We start from the raw sequence: 20,850 nt of genomic DNA on the forward strand, positions 1-20,850 counted from the left end.
AAGTCAGCTCGCGATGTTGGCTACATTGGGCCATGTCCGACCGTGAGGGCCAAATGCCTCTTATCCATAATGATCACTAAACAGAGTTCGATCCAACAATAACGGCTCAACACCAACCAAAGAGCACATAACAAAGAATTCATGATATCTCGTTTGGTTTCAGTTGGGGACCAACTTCCACAAGTGTTTCCAAACCTGAGACCTACCGCCCGTGACGGTTGGTGTTCGCCTACGCTAAAACCTTGGTGGACCAACAGTCACAATGCCTAGATGGCAATTCCGAAATTGACCCATGGCACTTTCTTAATTCCCATTGTTTAATGCGTTGGTATTGGCCGAAATGCTGGACTGTAACGGCGCCTGTTGTTCCCTTACATGCCGGGCGTACTTTCATCGGCCACCATCACCATCATCAAAACCGGGCTTGTTCAGCATGTTGGTGCGCACTAATAACTCAACTCAGGTTTGTGATTCTGGGGATCTCAGATTATATCTTTTGGCTTCCCTTCATTATGAGCAAGCATCCTTTCAGCGAAGGTTAAGGTGATGTAAGTTCTATGGATGGAATAGTGTATGGATATGTACCGTTTGTGTAACGCTCACTGCAGGTCCAGTTGGTATTGTAACATTTCGGTTTGGACCCAGCGCCATCAGTTGCAATTAACAGTGGGGGCCCCCGGCTCTTGCGCACTGGACGCGCCCCTACGGGGCTGACCTCCCCGCCTGCGGCCAGGGGCCAGGGCATCCAACAGATGTGCGTTGAAAGACTGGATGATGTCTTGCATTTGTCCAACCGAAGCAAACCTGCGATCTTCCAAACCATTTCACCTTTCTTTGAGCGCATCCCTGGACGCCATCGCGAGAACTGTCCAGACCAACGGCAGCGACCAACATACGGCGTCGCAACTGAACGCTACGGTCCCCCCCCCCCCCCCCCCCCCGTCCGACGGCGACTTTCATGTGCGCGGACAGTACTCGGCCAGTATGCGCGCCGTCCATTTTCGCTTTCCTTGAAGTCTCCTGAACTCTCGTCCTCCGTCGGCCGCTTCCTGTCATCCCGCGCCGACAACGCCTGCCGAATGACCATTGCGACTGCACGCCTTTCATCCGCCATTAACAGTCCGATGCACTTGCCTGCGCGCAAGCGAATAAACGCCCCAGCCCGTACCTCGTTCGTCCGAAGCGCCACCGACGACACTGATCGCTGAATCTTGACCCGTATATCCGACTGCGCTGCGACAACACCACATCCCATGCCTCGAGGGTTGGGGACGAAATGAGTTCCGTTCGAGCGCGCCGGTCCGAGACAAGATGGGTGACGCGATTTATGCCCATCTTCCTAGCCGCCGTTCACGGTCTGGGAACATACACGGTAGCCAAGAGAGTTTGCGGTACGTCCTTGGTTGTCTTTTCCCAATCTCCAACTTCTACTTGGACAGCCGCTCCCTGTCCCTTTGTGATGTCACCTGCACCCAGCATGCTCCCTCCCGGCACCTATAAATCGGGACCGACAGGAGATGTGGAGCTTCTGTACGTCCGTCTGACTCGGAGCTTTTCCCACTGACCGGAACCCTTTCGCAGTGGATCACTTTCTCCATAGGCGTCAACAGCCCAGCGCTGCCATCGCATTCCTCGTCTTCTACTTTATCACTTTTGTCTTGATGCTCTTGACCTACATCCGGCTGTTCCTGGTTATTCAGCAAAATCCTGGCGTTGTCCCCCTCGGGCAGCGAGCGATATGGCGGTTAGAGAAGGAGGAAAAAGAGAAGCCAAGTTGGCGACGACACAAGCATAAACAGACCGACGATATAGAGGCCACCGCCTATAGCAATGTCGGACCAGACGAGGACCCTGATAGCCCTGGGCTGGAGTCCTTTTACAGCAAAGACGTTTTCATCTGCGAATCAGACGGAAAGCCGCGATGGTGTCACAGTTGTTGCACCTGGAAGCCAGACAGGGCGCATCACTGCAGTGAAATCGATCGATGCGTCAAGAAAATGGACCACTATTGCCCGTGGGTTGGGGGGATTGTGGGTGAAACCTGTAAGTTGAAAGAGATCACCGATACATATATGATGGCGGACTAGGCTAATTCCGGGACGCAGCGTTTAAATATTTCATCCAGTTTACATTTTACGCATCGCTTTGCGCTATAGTAATTATCACTGCTTGCGCTCTCTGCACGAGACAGCGACTCCATACCGGTCACGGCCTCGATGGCTTTGTGATCGCCGTGTTGGCTTTATCCGGCCTCCTGGGTTTTTTCACCGTAACCATGTTCATCACATCCGCGCGGTATGTGCTGTTGAACATGACCAACATCGACTACCTCAAGTCCAAAAACTTTGTACACAATCTCGCCATTCGGGTACCCAGGGGTACTCAATCCTGTGAAAAGTACAAGGTCATCACATATCCGATATCGAAACCGGGCGACTCGAGCCCGCAGTTATCTGGGGACGCTGGTGCAAGGGGTGTGGCCAGTGAGAGGGATATGCTCGCAACGCGCACCTTTGCCGTCGTCAAAACCGAGCTGGGCGAGAACCCGTGGGATCTAGGTCTCTATCGAAACTGGAAATCCGTTATGGGCAACGGCATCGTCGACTGGCTACTACCTCTCAAGGACTCACCTTGCGCGACGTACGAGAACAACGAGAGCTTTTACGAAATGGGTCCCATATATCTGCGAGTGCGGGAAAGGTTCGGGCTTCCGCCACTGACCGACGACGAGAAGGGGTTCACCACATCGAAGAAGGAGTCGTCAGGATCACAGCCCAAGGAGAGGAAACAAAAGAAGCAGGAGCAGGGACTACAGGACCAGGCGCATGGGTCGGCGAACTTGTGATCAAATTCAAATTATCAATCTAGATACCCCCTTTCATTTGTCTATGTTGTTTGTTTTACCATACTATTTTGGTTTCTGTACTTTTGCTGACGCTCGGCGAAAGGGCTCGGCGGTTATGTTTCTTTTACTCTTGATTAGATACTTTTTTAATGTTGGATTACGGTTGGCACTTCGGTATGCTGTCGATGCCACCATTTCTCCGGGTGTGAGCATGCAGTGTCTTAAGGCGCCTTCGTCCTTTCTCGAACGAAGTCAGGTACTCATCATTTACAAATTCCCAAAAAGACAACTACCCTTTTTCGAAACCTCAGCAATGACGTGACCATCTTCATCCATACGAATCATTTTTTCCAGCCGGCCGAGCATGGTCCTAGGTACCACACATACCTATCATGAAAAGCGGAAGTTCGATATCGTTTTAGTGTTAAGACCAGAAGCACCACACTTGCATATCGTAGTTACAATCACGCCGGGACTTGATTCATACCTACTCTTCTTCTTGCCTTTGGTTGTGAGTTATTACATAATACTTGGCTAACTCCAACGTGATGATGAGCTCTAGTTGATCTCAATAGCGGAATGCAACTCCGGTAGGACTCTGTGAGAAAGCCCAACATGGACGACTTGGCAGGATCCGGATGGAACAAAGGGAAGTCGCCGAGTGTAACCTGAAGGACAAATGATAACTGGTGATAACGGAAAATGATGCGTCGTGCGAACTGGTGGTATCGTAGGGTTCATTGCATCGTTTACCCCCACGTGTGGGATATATGGTAACGAAGTATGTATGTAGGCGGCGAGTTGTCAATTTGGGTTAAAGCTCTTGTTGGTTCTCAGGTTGCCTCGAGAGGATCAATGAGATAACTTGTCTGTAGCTTCCCGTTCGTTGTTCCCTCTCCAAAGCAGGATGAAAGTCGCCCATCGAGCGTATGATCGATCATGATGGTAGCCCAGGGCCTCAAGTTCTCACTACAAGGGCAGTAGGTAGGGAGGACGAACGTAGGTATTCCCCGCGCAAGAAGTCTCCTCAAACATCACAGACGTGACATCGACAGGATCCGTTTATGGAACTCCCCCTACTCCGCGCCTTATTAGGCGATCTAAACTTGTGGTGTTTGGGCAGAATATGTGGACCGTTCTGACACCTCAACTGGAGCTTCCCCTCAGGTCAGGTATACATGTGTAGTGTATCTCGCATATGCGGAAGGGGCCCTTTCGGGTGGACTGAAAGGTTGGACCAAACGTTGTTATCACGGCTTTGCGTCTTATTTCGATAGCTAACGAAGTTGAAGCGGGTCAAATATCTGAGTTATAACATGCCTTCCGTTTTGGTTTGAGGTTGTTGCATGCAGTTGGTGGTTTTGAACGCACAGCAGTGGAGAAAGTCGCGACCTGCAGGGGTGGGGCTCCCGCATGCGTCAACGTGGGGGATCTCATCCACTGATAGGCGCGGCCGGATGCATCCACCAATCGCCTGCTGTGGGGACCTCCCGGCTTGAACTTCCTCCGATCCTGTCAGCTTCCAGACAGTTTCCACAGGGCGGTCCCGAGTCCGGACACACGACACACTGGACTTCGCGGCGATTCTTTTGCTACACCTTACCTTAGCGCGCTTTTGCTCCGTTCGACGTGATTTCCACAACCACCCGTCGCGACGCCCGTCTTCATGCACCTCCGTCACCGATAGACGTCTCTCGGCCATCCGCGATTACCACGATTCTGACTGCCGTTGCCGGTCCGCCCTCGTAGCCCGACCGACCGACCGAAAATGACACCCTTGGCTGTCCATTCCGCCCATACGCTGCCATGTCGTCACCGCTCCATCTGCAGTCCTTTCGCGACTCCTCTCCCGCGGGCGCTCCCGGCATGAAGCGCTCACGGTTCACATACCGTCACATCCAGCAGCTCGCTGCCTCGAGTACTTCGTGTCCGCTCAGGGTTATCGCCCACTTGGATCTCGATTGCTTCTACTCTCAAGTAGAAATGGTGCGACTAGGGATACCAGACGACAAGCCCGTTGCCGTTCAGCAATGGTAAAGCCACTCTCCAACATTGTGCCCCCATTCGGCATTCTCTGTGACGTCAAACTGACCTCGTATAGGCAGGGCTTGATTGCGGTCAACTACCCGGCTCGTAGCTTTGGCATCGGCCGGCATTGCAACGTGTCGGAAGCAAAAAAGCTTTGCCCGGATCTTATACACCAACACGTTGCAACATGGAGAGAAGGCGATGCCAAGTGGGATTACCACCCGGATGCCGCGGCCAATATGGCGACGCACAAGGTGTCCTTGGATCCTTACCGACTTGAATCCCGTAAGATTCTGGCTATCATCAAGGACGAACTCCCACCTCATCTTCAAAAGGTGGAGAAGGCGAGCATCGATGAGGTGTTTATGGACCTGTCGGCACAGGTACACGCTATCCTACTCGACCGTTTTCCCGAGCTTGCCAACCCTCCCCCATACGACGACCCGACCGAGATGCTGCCCATGCCATCCATCACCGCTCTCGACTGGCAGGCTGACGCACTGGTGGACCTGCCAGACGAGAATGCTGAACTTGAGGATCCGGACTGGGACGACGTGGCTATTCTTATAGGCTCGGAAATCGTGCGCAAGGTGCGCACAGCCATCAAAGATAAGCTTGGATACACGTGCTCCGCGGGTGTAGCCTGTAATAAGCTGTTGAGCAAGTTGGGCTCGGCTTACCGGAAGCCCAACCAACAGACGGTGATTCGGAATCGTTCAATTCAGCATTTTCTGTCTGACTTCAAGTTCACAAAGATGCGGAACCTTGGCGGAAAGCTGGGCGAACAAATCAGTCAGATCTATCACACAGACACGGTCAAAGACTTGCTGGTTGTCTCGGTGGAGCAGCTGAAATCGAAGTTAGGCGATGACACGGGGGTTTGGGTCTACAACACCGTGCGCGGTATCGACAACAGCGAGGTGAACCCGCGCGTCCAGATCAAGTCGATGCTGTCGGCCAAGTCCTTCCGCCCCAGTATAACCTCCTTTGAGCAGGCTGTTAGATGGTTACGCATCTTTGCCGCTGACATTTTTTCCCGGTTGGTCGAAGAAGGCGTTTTGGAAAACAAGCGGAGGCCCAAGACTATCAATCTCCATCACCGCCACGGCACTCAAACCCGGTCACGTCAGGGTCCTATCCCTCAAGGCCGTAAGCTCGACGAAGAGAGTCTGTTCGAGCTGGCCAGGAACTTGCTAAGCCAGATTGTTTCCGAGGGTCAAGTTTGGCCATGTTCCAACCTCAGCCTTAGCGTCGGAGGATTTGAGGATGGTGTCACTGGAAACATGGGCATTGGCGCTTTCTTGTTGAAGGGCGAGGAAGCTCAGGCAAGCAAGACGGGGGCACGGACAGCGACGGTTGACTCTGAAAATGAGATCCGCCCGGCAGAGAAGCGAAGGCGCCTGGATAACGGCGGGATAGAACGGTTTTTCGCGAAGAGAGAGTTATCCCACGGCGCTAATTCTGGGTTGGGCTCCGACGATACAGCCATCAGTGGTCAAAGCGGTCAAAGGTTGGGCACCCTGAAAGAGGAGGTCATGTCAGGTGAGCCGGCCGGTTCAGAGGGGGTGGCCAAAGCCGATGAGGTATACAACGGGAAATCTGAACCAGAACCCGGCCCAATCATCACATTGACGTGCTCGCGATGCAACGCCAGCCTCGATGGCCCCGAGGAACTGCAAAGCCATCAGGACTGGCATTTTGCTAAAGAGCTCCAAGAACAAGAACGTGTCAGTCAGACATTCGTCAATCAGCCATCAGCGTCTAGCTCGCGTGCCGGCAACCAAAAATCCACAAGCACGACGCCGAAGCGACAAGGTAGACCCAAGAAGGTCGAGCGTGGGCAGAGCAAACTCAAGTTCGGTTGAACAGGCTATTGCGATTTTCATGACACGGCGCTCTGATAACAACAAAGCGACATGAGCGCACATGTGGAGAATTCGATGCATGAATCCACAACACGACGTCTGATATCAAAAGGTGCCTTTGGCCGAGCTATCCAAGTTTGCACATGCGGTCTTTGTGGAGGACGGTTCGCTCTTCAGATTCGCTGCAGGTGTTCGTCTTCAGCTGCGCGACGGGATTGACTACGACATCTCATCAAAGTCTGCGTTTTGGCGGTGACTGAGATCCCAGGGACAAACCAATCAATGCTTGGTCAGATCCACGATTCTCTTATGGCGCTCAATGGGTGGTGACGGGTCGGCAGTCCCGCTTCCGAATATCTTGTGAAGCACATTTTCTTGTTACATGGCAGCCGAATTCCATGGGGGGGGCTATCAAACTCCTTGGGTTGTTGAAGCTCCCCCCCGGAAGATGGAACTCCAATCTGCGTGCAATGAGTTCAACTCTTGAGAGTTGCTGCTTGATTTCCTGACAGGTCACCGGCAATCTTGGAAGTTTGAAAGGACTTCCACGAAAGATCTAAGAGGTTATTATGGCAAACTTAAACCTCGACGGGAGCAAGAAAGTTGAAGACAAACAGACAAAAGGTGTCGTCAATGTCTGTCCCCGAACTGGGGGCCGGATACTCGTCATCATGGGGGTTCCTGTCTGACAAACTGGCGGAGACGGCATGTGCCCCTTTGTTTGGTACACCAGAATGGAAAATACAACACAGGAGCATGTTCTGCACTGAGGTTACTTGCCGATGTGGGAAGAAAAAGTCAATTCGGTCATGATAACTCGGGGCAGTGAGCGTGCTCAGAGCCAAACGGTCGCCTTGTCGTCAAGCTTACACCCTCACCACCCGAAGCATCGGACGAAGCTGATTGGCTGCGGGGAGACCCCATCCTGTGCGGCAGTTTGCGGCGTTGCAGAGAGGTTGGGCTTCCAGACTCCCAGACGCATTGATACCCGATTGTTGCCAGAACCCGCCCATTCCCAGACCCATCACGAAGCCCACCAGAAAGTATCTTGACGCAGCTTTTACTAGCCCAGCCTGTCTTCAATGCATTTTAACCCGCGTGGAAGAAGCGACGGCACGGGCATGATTCGGTAGGTCATACTCGGCACATCCCACATGCGATGGCGGCGACCCATTGGTATCAAGAAACCATGTCGGACGCTCGAAATGATTTCTTGAATTCTTGTACGCACACACGTCACGGCGACGAAGCGACTCTTCCATCCATGTGCCACCTTCAGCCCGTCAGCCAGCACTGTCTGGCGTCTGGCCCCGACCCTTCAACTTTCGATGAACAAGATTGGTTGTCCATCTCTGCCATCCATCACCATAGGTTTAGCCGCCTAACTATTGAGAGCCATGTGGCAGTGACTCTGCGAAGACGGCCTCGATTCTACGCATGATATTCAGGCCCATCCGTAGACGACCTCATGGCAACACAGTAGACATTTGAGGCCGTCTTGTTCCTTGCGTATAAATCTGAAATGTCTCCAAATGACATCAGCATTTGTGGTATGATTTTCTCAACCAATGGCTTTTACCTTGATTCTGAAGTCAGGCCTTCATTGTCCCCGCATTCAGCTATCTTCGCGCCCTTGACGCCCAAATGGGTCACCGAATATCCACTACCAAAACAGCGGCTTTCCTTGCGCTCACCTCAACGGCTGGAAAATTTACACAGTATGGCGTCGGCAGCGCTCCCGTGTCCGTTTCTTTCTTTTTGACTGGTACGAGTTACCACCGAAGGTTGACGCCGTGCGGTTGATTAATCGGCACCCACACCTCCGCGTGCGATTTTGGCGTTTCCACAACAACCCCCACTCATCACCAGATCCGACTTCTGACTGTTTGCACAACTTGGCAGTTGGCACCAGAGTCTCTAGTCTAGAAGGCCGATTGTTGACACCTAAAATCCCCAAGGCGTAAAAGCGCACTTTGGCAGGTGACGGCGTCGAGCAAGGTCGCTCCTAGGTACCAAGTGCACCTTTTTTCACCAATGTATATCAAGTCAACGACTCCATTATCACCTGTCGATAATGGAAAAACTCGATTTTCGACCTGAAGCGATTTTGAGCATGTCTTCCACTCCACAGACTTACAACCCAACACTTGCCAATCTTCACACCGCACTTTTTTTCGTTTCTCCTAAGCCTGTACGCCTTTGTGTCTTCCATCAGCACTGGCATCGTCCATTGCTCCATCCGCCCTCCCCCGTCCTTGGGCTATCTCGAGTCGTTTTTCAGTGGTTGGCAGGACTGGCTCTTTCGCTTGCTGCAGCCCCTAAAGGCAGCAGCCCACATCGGAGCCCTAGAGCCAACCAAAGTCTCCCGCGCCTTTCTCCCGAGGCCGTCCTGGCCGGTGAAGAAAAAGGAGAAAGGAAAAAAGGGAGGTCATGGTAGTATAAGTGCACAAACTGTTTTTCCTATCAAGCCTCGCTTGACGTTGTGGTTTGCTATGCTCGGCTGTGCTTGGCCACAGTTGTTAAGCTGACTCGGCCGCCTTGTTGGCTGAGTATGGCTGCCATCCATCCAAGCCGTCATTCACCATTCAGCGTTCGTGCTGTCGTCGTTGTTTTATCTCCTGTGGCGACTATAGGTTCAACGATACATGAGCGCAACGCGCTCCCATTGGCAGACACGGGGTCCCTACCGCCATGGATCCAGAAAACCAACCCTGGCAGTAGGACCTTCTGGTGCTGCCTCCCGACCTTCTCAAGCCCCTCACTCTGTCCTTGAGGTTGCTGTCACCCCCCATCCCATCTGCAAAGGCATTTCTCGTCCGCTCTTTTTGGCTCATGTTCCTGCTGCTCGTGCTCGTTGTCAGCAGATGCCCTTGCTGCCCTGCGGATGCCCTGCGGATGCTCTGCGGATGCTCTGCGGATGCCCTGCGGATTCCGTGCCCCATTCTCCATCAGAGTTCGGCCTAGTGTCACCCACAATTCTCCATTCCCCATTCTCCATTCCGAATCCGTTCTCGCTGTCGACGAGCGAGACGCCGAGAGACGCAGGAGAGGACCCAATGCCTGGGTTCGCATCGCATTTGCACCAGCAAGCAGCAAGCACAAAACTCGGGTACAGACCGCGGAGCAGCAGTGTCCTTACAGAAAGGTGCCTCGTGTGCTCGGGTAGCGTAGCTTAGGTACTAGACTAGCCTTGTCTAACTGCCTGCCCAACGTGTTACATACATAGGACGAGATGACGGGGGCGGACACTCTCTCCAGCGTACGGTACATACCACAGTAGACTACGTACAAGACGGCCAGCAGAAAGTCGGTCGTGTTGCCGTTGCAGGCCGGCTGTCGAGCTCAGCGCCGATTTGCAGTGTAAGCCGGCCAGTCTGATCACCTCCACTCACCCATTTTTCCTGTCTTTTTCCCGCCTGTCCACGGGTTGTTCTACTCGGGTTACCTCTACATAGTAGCATACAGCCCAGGGTTGAGGGTACCTGCTAGAGGTACCGCTCTGCCAGGGTTGCCAGGAGTGCCTCAGTTCTTCCATCCCACCCACGCAACCACGGCGGCCCACTTTGGCACAACCTAAACTCAGCCAGGCGTCCATTTCTTCCCGGCCTCCCCTCTTTCTTGTTCATCCCTTCTTCCCAAAATTCGGACTCTTTCCCCCCTGCCTGCTGTCCCATCATCGGCCCCCTCCACTTGCAACATCCTTTTTCTCACCTCACCTCCATACATACCTCTTGTCCAGAACGCCGTTTCGGTTGCTGGTTTTCTTGATCTACATCGTCTTCTTGTCTTGTTCTTTAAGCCCTTTCCGCAATCACCATGGCGGCAAGACCGGGCAACAGGCCAGCTCAGGCCCCTCAGCCCTCGACTGCGCGCCAGAACGAATACTTCGTGCCTCGCGACGGTATCGACCGCGAAGTCATCACCTCCGACATTTGCAGGTACCTCGGAAACGATGCACTTGTACGCCCTGGAACCTACGAGGTACGCCCCTTCGACCGAGACTTTCTTTCCTCTTCCGCCTCGCCCACTTGAGCGTGATATCGTGAGGAACTGTCGCTTACAGCTGCTCGCCTCATAGTCACCAGACGGCCGTGTGACCCAAGGCTACTTCATCACCGCCTATCGCAATCTGACATCGGTGAGTCCTCGCAGCCAGCTCGCGCACAAGCTTGCGAAAGACTTGATGCTAAACAAGGTGGCTCTGCAGGCAATGATTCAAGACCTAAAGGCCGACTCTGCTCGATGGGAGCAAGAGAGACGTGCTGCGTCCAGGTCAGGTGGTGGCACTGGAGGTACAATACACTCTAGCCAGCACAATGGCTCAACGTTTGTGAGAAGCTCTAACTCGCCCACAGGCCAGCGCGAGCAGAACCGTGGGTCCTCTGATTACAGCACATGGAAAAACCGCCAACGGGAACAGGAACACTACGATGCCTACGCCAGGGACAATGCCATGGATGTTGACTATCCCCCGCAGCCTAGCGCTCCCAAGAACCCGGTTTATCCTCCGCCGAATGCGTACCCAGGCCCGCCACAACCAGGTCCTCCTGCTTATCCGCCCGTTTCGTACACTCCCCAGGCTGCCGGTATTCCAGCACAGTATCCTCCTCAGGCGTACCCTCCTTACCCGACCAACCCTCCCGCTCCGCAGTACTCGCCCGGACCTCCCAATACCGGAGACAGATACCCTGGCATGGCGGCCCCTCCTCCTATGCCGGCTGGCGGCTATGGACAAGTTGGACAGGAAGCTTCCTACGTGATGGGCTCAGATTACCGGACACAGCCGAACTATGTGACGTCGGAGCCTCCAAGGATGGCGCCTCACCCTGCGATCTCCTCTGCTGCCCCGGTCAGGACAATGTATGCTCCCACCAATGGCGCTCCTGGTTACCCACCAGCCCCGGATCAGTACTATGGTGCACCAGTTCCCGGAAGTTCGGCCACTCAGGCTTACTCAGCCGATCCTCTATATGGCCGTGGTGGTGCGTATAATGTGGCAACAACGAACCCAGCGCAGGCTTCATCTGATAATCTAGGCTCCCCCGCAGGTCCAACGCCAACACGGCAAGGGTACGGTCACATCCCAGAGCCCCCGTTTCATAACCATCAGGCTCCTGTGCTTCCCCAGGTCCCCACGTCAAACAGTAGTACACCGGCCCAGATGGCGAGCAGCGGGCCGTCACCTGCCCCGCGCCGAAGTCCCGGTCGCGACTCGGAGCCCAGGGAACGAGAACGGGAACAGCACCGCAATCGCCGCCCGGAGCAGGAACGTGACGACACAGATCGTGCCAGGCATCGGCAACACCGCTAATGGCTAGCGACACGCAGGTCTTTTGACTTTGACTGCCCTAGACTTGCCCGTCGCAAGACGTCGGAGGTCTTGTGGGCTGTTATTAATGCTTTGCTAATACCTCGGAACCCGGAGTTCTCTATTATTTCTGTTTCATTGTCTCATACCAGGATCCCGGTTGCTCTCGGCCTGATAATGATCTGATCCACGGATAAACCCAGGACAAAAAAGAGGTGCGCGGAAACCTCGAGAGCTGCAAGTTGCATCTCTGGAAGTTTGGATTATGACTCTGCTCCGGCGGCTCGACTTTGATACAGCAACAACCATTCTCACCACGGTATTTGCTTCCCTGGATTATCGGCATTTCTGTCCTTGGTTTTACCAGAACACGGATTTTCTGGTGCCTACGAAACATCTGGACTCCGGCACCTTGCAGACAGCTGCCGCATTGGATGGTGGTGCTGTCGCTCGAGTTTCCTTTCTTTTCGATTAATGTTACGGGTTGTTTGATTTCCTTTTTTTCATTTTCCTTTTTGGTTATCGCTTTGAGAGACAGTATGGAGAGATGCATTATACCACGGACCGGGAAACTTCACTGGATTTGGGGAAAAGGAAGAGCGACTCGAGGTTCTGGCGTCTTTGTGTGTAGTGGATATCGGCCTTCTTCTCCTTGCTGTCCGGAATGGCTCTCGGGATAACGTCCTCGTCCTCCGCTCGAGGCGTTTGCGTCTAACCTTGAAACCATTCCACCCCGGGATCAGGAGTCTTCCTCGCTGACAATCTCCCGAGTCCTGAAAACGGATTCGCCCTCTTCACCGACCGGAAGATCTAAGCCATGGACGGACAGCAAGGTGAGTAAAGCCTCTGGAAGAGTGTATATATCATTGACCCTCGGACCGCAATACGGTACTCCAATTTCTAACCACGGCTTGCACTCCATGATCTGGACAAGCTCATGTTTCGTTTTCGAGATAACTAACTGGACACAGGTTGAATCAAGGAAACAAGGTTCTTCTTTTCTCTGTCTTCTGGAACTCCCACCTGGATCAACCACAATTGGCCGCACACAACGGATTTTCCTGTTTTTCATTCGAGCCATGGCACCCAAGCTCGTCCCGGAACTGCCACTGCTCTCATCTGGAATGGTCTTGCTGGTTTTGGCCCTACTGTTTCCGTGGACCTTCTGGATTGCTTTTCGCTTTTGGCTTGCTAGAAGGGCCAGTCTCATACTCTGACGCGTCTTCATGACCCGTCTCCGGAACCACGGGCTGTCCAATGAGACGCTCATCACGGACATACAATTATCAAACATCAAGTTCGGTAAGACGCGCAATACAAGCTCTTCAAACCTTGAGGCGGGTTGCCCTGTTTCAGTCACGCGGAGGTATGTCGACCAAATACCACCAAAGAACCGCGGATGGCCCATCAATGGAATCGTGGCAACAACAAGTGCCAATGATAATGGACCGACCATGCCCATATGGTGTTTCTCAACTCGACTGCCCAAATGGAGTTCGATATCTTCGCCAAAAATAGCTCGATGGTAGCTATTTTCTCTTCATTTCTGTTGATTCCCAGGGGACCAGCATTCAACCTTGTGCGCTGCACAAATCGCGAAACTGGCATCGAACATCAGTCGGAAGGCCCCGCAAGCTTCTTGAACCAGGGACACGATGATGTCCGTCTTCTTGCAGCGCTCGCCAGCTCTTTAGACTGTTGCCTTTCGGTCGGTACTACGGTAATTGTCCATGTCTTCAGGAGCCTTCACGGAAAACTATGGTGTGGAAACAAAGACGCCATCCCGGATTGCATCTAGGTCTTCCGTTTCACTGCTAGTTGGGTAGCCGGTTTGCATTGTTACCACTGCATCATCATAAGAACCTTCAGCAGCCAGTACCGACTGGTGCCGAAGGTCATTTTCAACGCGGCGAATTGTGGTCAACTATCACCAAGGTTCGCACACGTGAGATGAGCATCTCCAAGGAACGGTCATCTGTTAGTCAAGCATTTTTCCTCTCGGCGTCACCTCACTCTCTTGCCTGTATTCATCCGATAGGTAGTGGTTGCCGTCCTCTCGGAAGGTGAACCTAAGCTAACAAGCCCTCACAGAAATTGGATGGAAGGATTTCTTCTCACTTTACATCTCTTGTGTTTCGCATATTGCGCGGGCGTACTGGTCTCATATTTGTCATTTGAGGTTATGGTCACATGTATCTGCTGTATAATCTAGCCGTTATGGGTTCGGCATTGGGAAGAAGGACTGAACGAGGGGCGCACGCACGGCTTTGGTAACCGAGTCTAGGGTACTTGTATAGAGTTTTGGAGCTTTTGTTGAGAGGTACAATCAAAAAGAAGGGTCTCACAATTGTCTTTGAAATACACGCTTTACAGGCAGGCACTGAGAGGTTCCCCTTTTTAATGTAAACATGGTCCTATGTAATGGAAAGCACGGAGTCCGCTCGTGTCCGTGCTGCTCTCTCCTCGCCGATCGCTGGTCTTGGGAACTGGGCTGGTGGACTCACTTGCAAAATAAAGGCGGTTGGGGAGACGCAGGGGAAAATGAAAACGTGCAAGTCAGCAAGTGTTCTTTTTTTTTGCTTCTAGCTGGGGTTTGCGTGGAGCAATTCAGGCGCAGGCGCCAGGCACACACATGTTGTCCTGTGGTGTACCGAAGAATCTCGGGAAACTCGCAAACGAGCTCCCCCCACAAATTCCCTTCTTGGGCGCCGATATGCCAGCAGTTCTGTGTGGTGCAAGTCCGGCTCTGTTCATCGAAACGCACGCAAGTTACAGTGGTTGGCAGAAATTGGGCTTTTTCACTAACAACGCGGACCTGTATGCGATTTGATGTACGTTAACCGCTGGCATATTTGCGCCCAAGAAGGTAATTACTGGGGGGGGGGGGCTCGTTTGCGAGTTTCCCGAGATTCTTCGGTACTGTATGGAAGTAGTGTAATGCTTTTTCAGTGAGCCATTCAGTCCAGTACCTGGACCGCCCTGTTCTGCTGTTCATACTGTACGATAGATATCGGCACTTTCGCAACATGATTCAAACGAAAGCACAATCATATGCTACAAGAGAGAATCAGCTTGTAAAGAGCGCCAATCAAGACCAAGGAACGTGGAAAAGGGAGGAAAGAAGAAGTGAGATGACGGGGTGGTTGGTGAATGGGTCGGTTTATTACGGTCAGTGGTCACCGCTTTTGCGGCATGGCTTTTGCTGCTTTGCAGCGGCAAAGGATAATCCGCCGGATGAAGGATAGTACTTAGGTATGCTTGTTACTGTACTTGAGTATATGCGGTCATAAATGTTGTGTTCCTGTCGATATCGAGGGTCTCTTGGGAGGCCAGTCATGCTCAGCAGAAGAGATTTAGTTTCTCTTTCCCGACCTCTCTCACGACTCACAACGCGAAACAAAGCTCACACAAGGAGCATAAACTTGAGCGTCAACATGGGATTTGAGACACAATGTGGGTTCGTTAGTACTGTGTGGGTTCCTGGTGGGGCGTCAAAATATTGTAGCGTCAAAACCATAGAGGTAACCCGTTTGGCGATGTGAATGCCCATGATGGCTTCATTGTTAGGCACGACTTTTCTTCTACCTGGAAAGAAAGGCTGATGAAAGTCTTGGAGTAAACAGATCAGCAATAACAAACGGATGCTTTCATCCATTCTGTTCCGGTACCCCATGAAAAAAAAATGAAAAAATAGAGATGACTCCACGAGCCCAAATCCCATCGACATCAAAGCATTCCGTATGACGACCCCTGGACTTCAAGGAGGAACCCAAAGCCGGGTTGAGCAACGAGGACCCTCCTGGTCTGCCAACCAGTGTAAAACTTTGTGAGCCAGGCAGGTTCCTGTTAGCGTACAAACCACTAAAAAAGACCAAGCTGACGTGCCTTGCTTCCATCCCGTTTTATGGAGATTGTTCCTGGCCCTGGGGCCCTCTGGCCCTCCACCGCAGCGGTTGACAAGCCCGTGATTGACAGCCCGCACAGACAACCTTCACTGGTCGAGAGATGTCCGTGCTCTGGTTGTTTACCTAGAGGTAGATGGTTGCAGGTTGGCCGACGTGATGCTCTTTCGCCCCTGATGCCCTGCGTCGGGTAGAGGCGTGCGTTTTATGTAGGGGGGGTGAAATGTTCACAGCATTAACCCCGATGCCTCATAACCCGGACGGCGTGCTGATAATGCCCCGCCCAGTTGCGATTTTCACGGCAGTCGATTCGTCATCTCCCGCAAGCCAAAAAGGTAGCAGGTACAAAGCGTCTCCAGCAGCAGCGATACCACGAGGGACCAGCTTGTGGCCCAAATTTTTTTTACGCTAGTTTGGCAAGACTGTGCACGCCCCTCAACCGCAACAACTTCAACCCCGTCTCCGGCTTTTTGTTTTGGGATTTTGTTGCCTGCCACCACACCCCCCATCTACGCACTCGCCCTCCCCGGATAAGGTGTGTCCGTGTTGATGCGAGAGTCCGCCAGAATTTGACCGTCAACGAAGTCACCTCAAGATGGATGCGAACGCCATTCGAAGTTGCATCGTCGCGACCCTCGACGCCGACGCCGACCTTCGTCGGAGGGCTGAACTCCAGCTCAAGCAGGTGCGTGTGTAGCCGTCCATCATCATCAAACCCCGTCCCGCGTCGCCGTCCTCCCACCTCTGCGCAATCAGCCCCAGTCCGACCACGAGCCCGAGTTTGTCGTTCCATGGCCGCGTGCCTCGCACACAACAACGCCGTCCAAGATAGCAACGTCCCGTGGCCGTCGCCGTGGCCGTGTGCTTCTCCCGCCCAGCCGTCCGCGCCCGATATCCATTTCACCAGCACACCCTCGACTTCCGTTCACCACCCCGCTTCCACATGGACATGAGACTACGTACAACAGGAGCGCCGCTGACATCAAGTCTTCACTGCAGGCCGAGCAACAAGTCGGTTTCACCGATGTCCTCTTGGACCTCCTCCAGACAGAGCAGGATGTGAACCTGAAACTTTCAAGTATGGCTTGCTAGTTCGCTTCCCTACACGGGCTTCCATAACCCACCCCGCCCTTGCCTCGTTCATTCTACGCTTGGTGCAAGCGCTCACCTCTCTCTAGCCGTTATCTACCTCAAGAACCGAGTCAACCGCGCCTGGCAGCGCTCCGACGACTACCCGCAAGAGGCGGTTTTGGACGAAGACGCCAAGGCACGCTTCCGTGACCGGTTACTGCCCATTCTCGCCAGCTCCGAGACTCTGGTCCGCCACCAGCTGGTCCCCATTCTACAGCGCATCTTGCACTTCGACTTTCCCGAACGATGGCCGACCTTCATGGATTACACCGTTCAGTTGCTCAACACCAACAACGCCCCCTCTGTCCTGGCTGGCCTGCAATGTTTGCTCGCTATCTGCCGTTCTTTCCGCTACAAGATGAGCGATACCGATAACCGTGCGCAATTCGAAAAGATTGTCGAAGTTAGCTTCCCGAGACTGTTGGCCGTCTGCGATGAGTTGGTGAACCAGGATAGCGAGGAGGCTGGCGAGATGCTACACATTGCTCTCAAGGCGTACAAGCATACTGCCTGGGTGGGTTCCCATATTTACTGGAAATGCGGTAATAGGGTGATTTGCTGACTGAGCCACTATAGCTCGAACTCCCCGCCTGCCTCCGCGAGCAGTCCGTCAATCTCGGATGGTGCACCATCTTCCTCCGTACCGTATCTAAGCCGATTCCTGCGAGCGCTATGCAGGACGACCCGTTGGGACGTGAACGCCACCATTGGTGGAAGGCAAAGAAGTGGGCATACTTCAACCTGAACAGGTTATATATCAGGTAAGTGGTTATGGTGTTGCATCTGACAAGTTCTACCGGGTGCGCAACTCCGAGGCTGATCCTATCACAGATATGGTAACCCTCACAACATCATGGAAAAGGGAGCCGATGGTCAGTTGCTCCAATTCGCCAAGAACTTTATCGCCCAGGTTGCTCCCGAAATCCTCAAGCACTACCTTACTGAGATCGAGAAGTGGGTAGCCAAGACCGTCTGGTTGAGCCGGCCGTGCTTGTCGTACACTCTCGTCTTCCTTGACGAGTGCATTCGTCCCAAGGAGATGTGGACACATCTTAAGCCTCACCTTACGAACCTGGTCACTCATTTCATCTTCCCTGTTCTCTGCCTTTCGGAAGAGGATGTGGAAAACTTCGAAGAGGAACCGGAGGAATACCTTCACCGCAAGCTTAACTTCTTTGAGGAAGTCTCCGCGCCCGACGTTGCCGCTGTTAACTTTTTGGTGAGCCTCACGAAGGCGCGCAGAAAGCAGACCTTCGAGATCCTCAAGTTCGTCAATGAAGTCGTCAATCAGTATGAGCAGGCGCCAGAGGACCAGAAGAATCACCTGGCGAAGGAGGGTGCGCTGCGCATGATCGGGACTCTTGCTCCGGTTATCCTGGGCAAGAAGTCCCCTATTGCTGATCAGGTGGAATACTTTTTGGTTCGCTACGTTTTCCCGGATTTCACCAACCCGCAAGGCTTCCTCAGAGCCCGTGCGTGCGACACCATCGAAAAGTTCGAGCAGCTCGACTTCAAGGACCAGCAGAACCTCCTCACTGTCTACCGTCACATCCTCGACTGCATGGCTGACCCCAAGTTGCCTGTCCGTGTGACTGCTGCGTTGGCCCTGCAGCCCATGATCAGACATGAGATCATTCGCACCAGCATGCAGCAGAACATCCCGACCGTTATGCAGCAGCTTCTCAAGCTTGCTAACGAAGCCGATATTGACGCCCTCGCCAACGTGATGGAGGACTTCGTGGAGGTTTTCGCTACTGAGCTTACACCGTTTGCCGTGGCTCTTAGCGAGCAGCTGCGCGACACCTACCTGCGCATTGTCAGAGAGCTCCTCGAAAACAATGAGAGACGTGATGGTGCTGAGGATGAGTTTGGCGATTATCTTGATGACAAGAGCATAACCGCGCTTGGTGTCTTGCAAACAATCGGTACTCTCATCCTCACCCTTGAAAGTACCCCGGAGGTTCTTCTTCACATTGAGAGCGTTTTGATGCCTGTTATCCAGATTACTTTGGAGAACAAGCTTTACGATCTCTACAACGAAGTCTTTGAAATCATCGACAGCTGCACTTTCGCCGCCAAGCAGATCTCCCCTAACATGTGGCAGGCCTTCGAGCTTATCCACACAACTTTCAAGTCTGGGGCCGAGCTGTATCTGGAGGATATGCTTCCTGCGCTGGACAACTTTGTGCAGTACGGCGCGCCCCAGCTTGTTCAGAAGCCTGAGTACATTCAGGCGCTGTTTGAGATGGTTCAGGACATGTTCAACGACACCAAGGTTGGCGGCTGTGACAGAATCTGCGCCTGCAAGCTTTCTGAAGCCATGATGCTCAGTCTGCGTGGCCATATCGACCAGTGCGTCCAAGGCTTCGTCGGCTTGGCCATGAACGTACTCACTTCTCAGGATGTCAAGGTCAAGAGCTACAAGATCCACTTGATGGAAATGGTCATCAACGCTGTTTACTACAACCCTCTTCTAACCCTGCAGATTCTCGAATCCCAAGGCTGGACGAATAAGTTTTTCAGCCTTTGGTTCAGCAGCATGGACTCTTTCTCTCGCGTGCATGACAAGAAGCTCTGCATTGTGGCCATTGTGGCCTTGATCAGCATTCCTGCTGATCAGATCCCCCCTACTGTTGCCGTTGGTTGGCCAAGGCTTCTCCAGGGCATCACCTCTCTGTTCGGCAGCCTGCCGACGGCTCTCAAGAACCGTGAGGAAGCGCTCAAGGACGACTATCACCTTGACGGAGCCTCCTACGACGAGAACGAGGAGTGGGACGATGATGAGAACAACTGGGATGCCGGTGAAGAGGGCGAGGAGGAGGATCTTGGTGACGTCAAGGGCGAGAGTGAAGCATACCTGGAGTTCCTCAACGAGGAGGTAAGTCCAACAGAACACACCTACTTCAGAATCGGTATTGATGACTCTAGATCCGCGATCTTGCTGACACTCACCTTGCTCAGGCGCAGAAGTTCTCCGGCACCGATCTCGAGTATAGTGACGACGAGCTCGGCGAGGATGGCGTCCTTCTCGAATCTCCACTTGACAAGCTTGACCCCTACTCCATCTTTAAGACCTCTCTGTTGAGTGAGTATTTCCCTTCATCGGAGTACTTGTGAACAAACCTGATCAGAGCTAACACCTTCGCAGAACTCCAAGCAGAGCAACCCCAGTACTATGCTGGCCTGGTACAACATTTGAGCATGGAGGAGCAAAGTGTCATTTCGGCTGTCTTGCAGCAGGCGGATACGCAAGAGGCTGCCGCTCAACAAGCTGCCGCGGCTGCTAACGGAACCAGCTAAATGGTGTTTATACCCCCTATACCACGTCATACACCAATCTGTTTTCTGTCAGTCGAGGCGCTGTTAGGAACGCATGCCGCAAACTTTGTGCTGTGGCGCCGATATTACCCGTTGCTCGAACGAAAGCCCTGGGCACGCAAGGCTACTATATAATTGACGCATTATGGCAACGCCGATGGATTTGGGGTTGCTCCATCCTGCAAATAGGGCAACCAGGTTTGCGCTTTAGTGGCATGGCTATCGATATCATTTTGGCTGAAAGTCATGGAATGCGAGTTTGTCGTTTCCCGTTTTGATAAACCATACAGTGCTCTCTTTGGGTTAATGATTACTGGATCAAGCGCTTTCCGTGGTTTAGTCTGCTATTCGTGGAAGATGTAGGGCATGTTGGTTTTTCTGTCCTGTCTTGCATTTTCCTCCATCTGGCGGCAGCTCACAGTTCCCGGAGCCCTTAAAGGAAGGGAGGAAGGG

The 20,850-nt window shown here is 53.0% G+C and overlaps 6 protein-coding genes across 6 annotated transcripts; 5 read left to right on the top strand and 1 right to left on the bottom strand.

Annotated features, from left to right (window-relative positions):
• The first annotated feature begins 1,435 nt into the window (after positions 1–1,435).
• Positions 1,436–3,027, top strand: B0H65DRAFT_15618 (zf-DHHC-domain-containing protein). The gene is made up of 2 exons (XM_062821163.1): positions 1,436–2,043; positions 2,106–3,027. The coding sequence occupies exons 1-2, from the start codon at positions 1,662–1,664 to the stop codon at positions 2,843–2,845; spliced, it is 1,122 nt and encodes a 373-aa protein (XP_062685889.1). The 5' UTR covers positions 1,436–1,661; the 3' UTR covers positions 2,846–3,027.
• Positions 3,028–4,565: 1,538 nt separating this feature from the next.
• B0H65DRAFT_15633 (uncharacterized protein) lies at positions 4,566–7,129 on the top strand. Its single transcript, XM_062821164.1, has 2 exons — positions 4,566–4,878; positions 4,947–7,129. Exons 1-2 carry the CDS (start codon positions 4,652–4,654, stop codon positions 6,736–6,738), a joined length of 2,019 nt encoding a protein of 672 aa, XP_062685890.1. The 5' UTR covers positions 4,566–4,651; the 3' UTR covers positions 6,739–7,129.
• A 3,315-nt stretch (positions 7,130–10,444) lies between these two features.
• B0H65DRAFT_15640 (uncharacterized protein) lies at positions 10,445–12,110 on the top strand. The gene is made up of 3 exons (XM_062821165.1): positions 10,445–10,719; positions 10,817–10,876; positions 10,946–12,110. The coding sequence occupies exons 1-3, from the start codon at positions 10,555–10,557 to the stop codon at positions 12,047–12,049; spliced, it is 1,329 nt and encodes a 442-aa protein (XP_062685891.1). The 5' UTR covers positions 10,445–10,554; the 3' UTR covers positions 12,050–12,110.
• Positions 12,111–12,692: 582 nt separating this feature from the next.
• Positions 12,693–13,981, bottom strand: B0H65DRAFT_15747 (uncharacterized protein). The gene has a single exon (XM_062821179.1). It carries the CDS (start codon positions 13,506–13,508, stop codon positions 12,786–12,788), a length of 723 nt encoding a protein of 240 aa, XP_062685892.1. The 5' UTR covers positions 13,509–13,981; the 3' UTR covers positions 12,693–12,785.
• B0H65DRAFT_437857 (uncharacterized protein) lies at positions 13,509–14,452 on the top strand (the record flags this gene model as incomplete). The annotated part of the gene is made up of 3 exons (XM_062825339.1): positions 13,509–13,766; positions 13,865–14,084; positions 14,331–14,452. The coding sequence occupies 3 exons, from the start codon at positions 13,509–13,511 to the stop codon at positions 14,450–14,452; spliced, it is 600 nt and encodes a 199-aa protein (XP_062685893.1).
• A 2,091-nt stretch (positions 14,453–16,543) lies between these two features.
• Positions 16,544–20,379, top strand: B0H65DRAFT_562587 (armadillo-type protein; the record flags this gene model as incomplete). The annotated part of the gene is made up of 7 exons (XM_062830205.1): positions 16,544–16,633; positions 16,948–17,026; positions 17,127–17,593; positions 17,656–17,840; positions 17,911–19,957; positions 20,041–20,164; positions 20,228–20,379. 7 exons carry the CDS (start codon positions 16,544–16,546, stop codon positions 20,377–20,379), a joined length of 3,144 nt encoding a protein of 1,047 aa, XP_062685894.1.
• Between the last annotated feature and the right edge of the window lie 471 nt (positions 20,380–20,850).

The sequence above is a fragment of the Neurospora tetraspora genome (genome assembly GCF_033439725.1).
Source record: "Neurospora tetraspora strain CBS 560.94 chromosome Unknown B0H65scaffold_1, whole genome shotgun sequence".
Classification (NCBI taxonomy): domain Eukaryota; kingdom Fungi; phylum Ascomycota; class Sordariomycetes; order Sordariales; family Sordariaceae; genus Neurospora; species Neurospora tetraspora.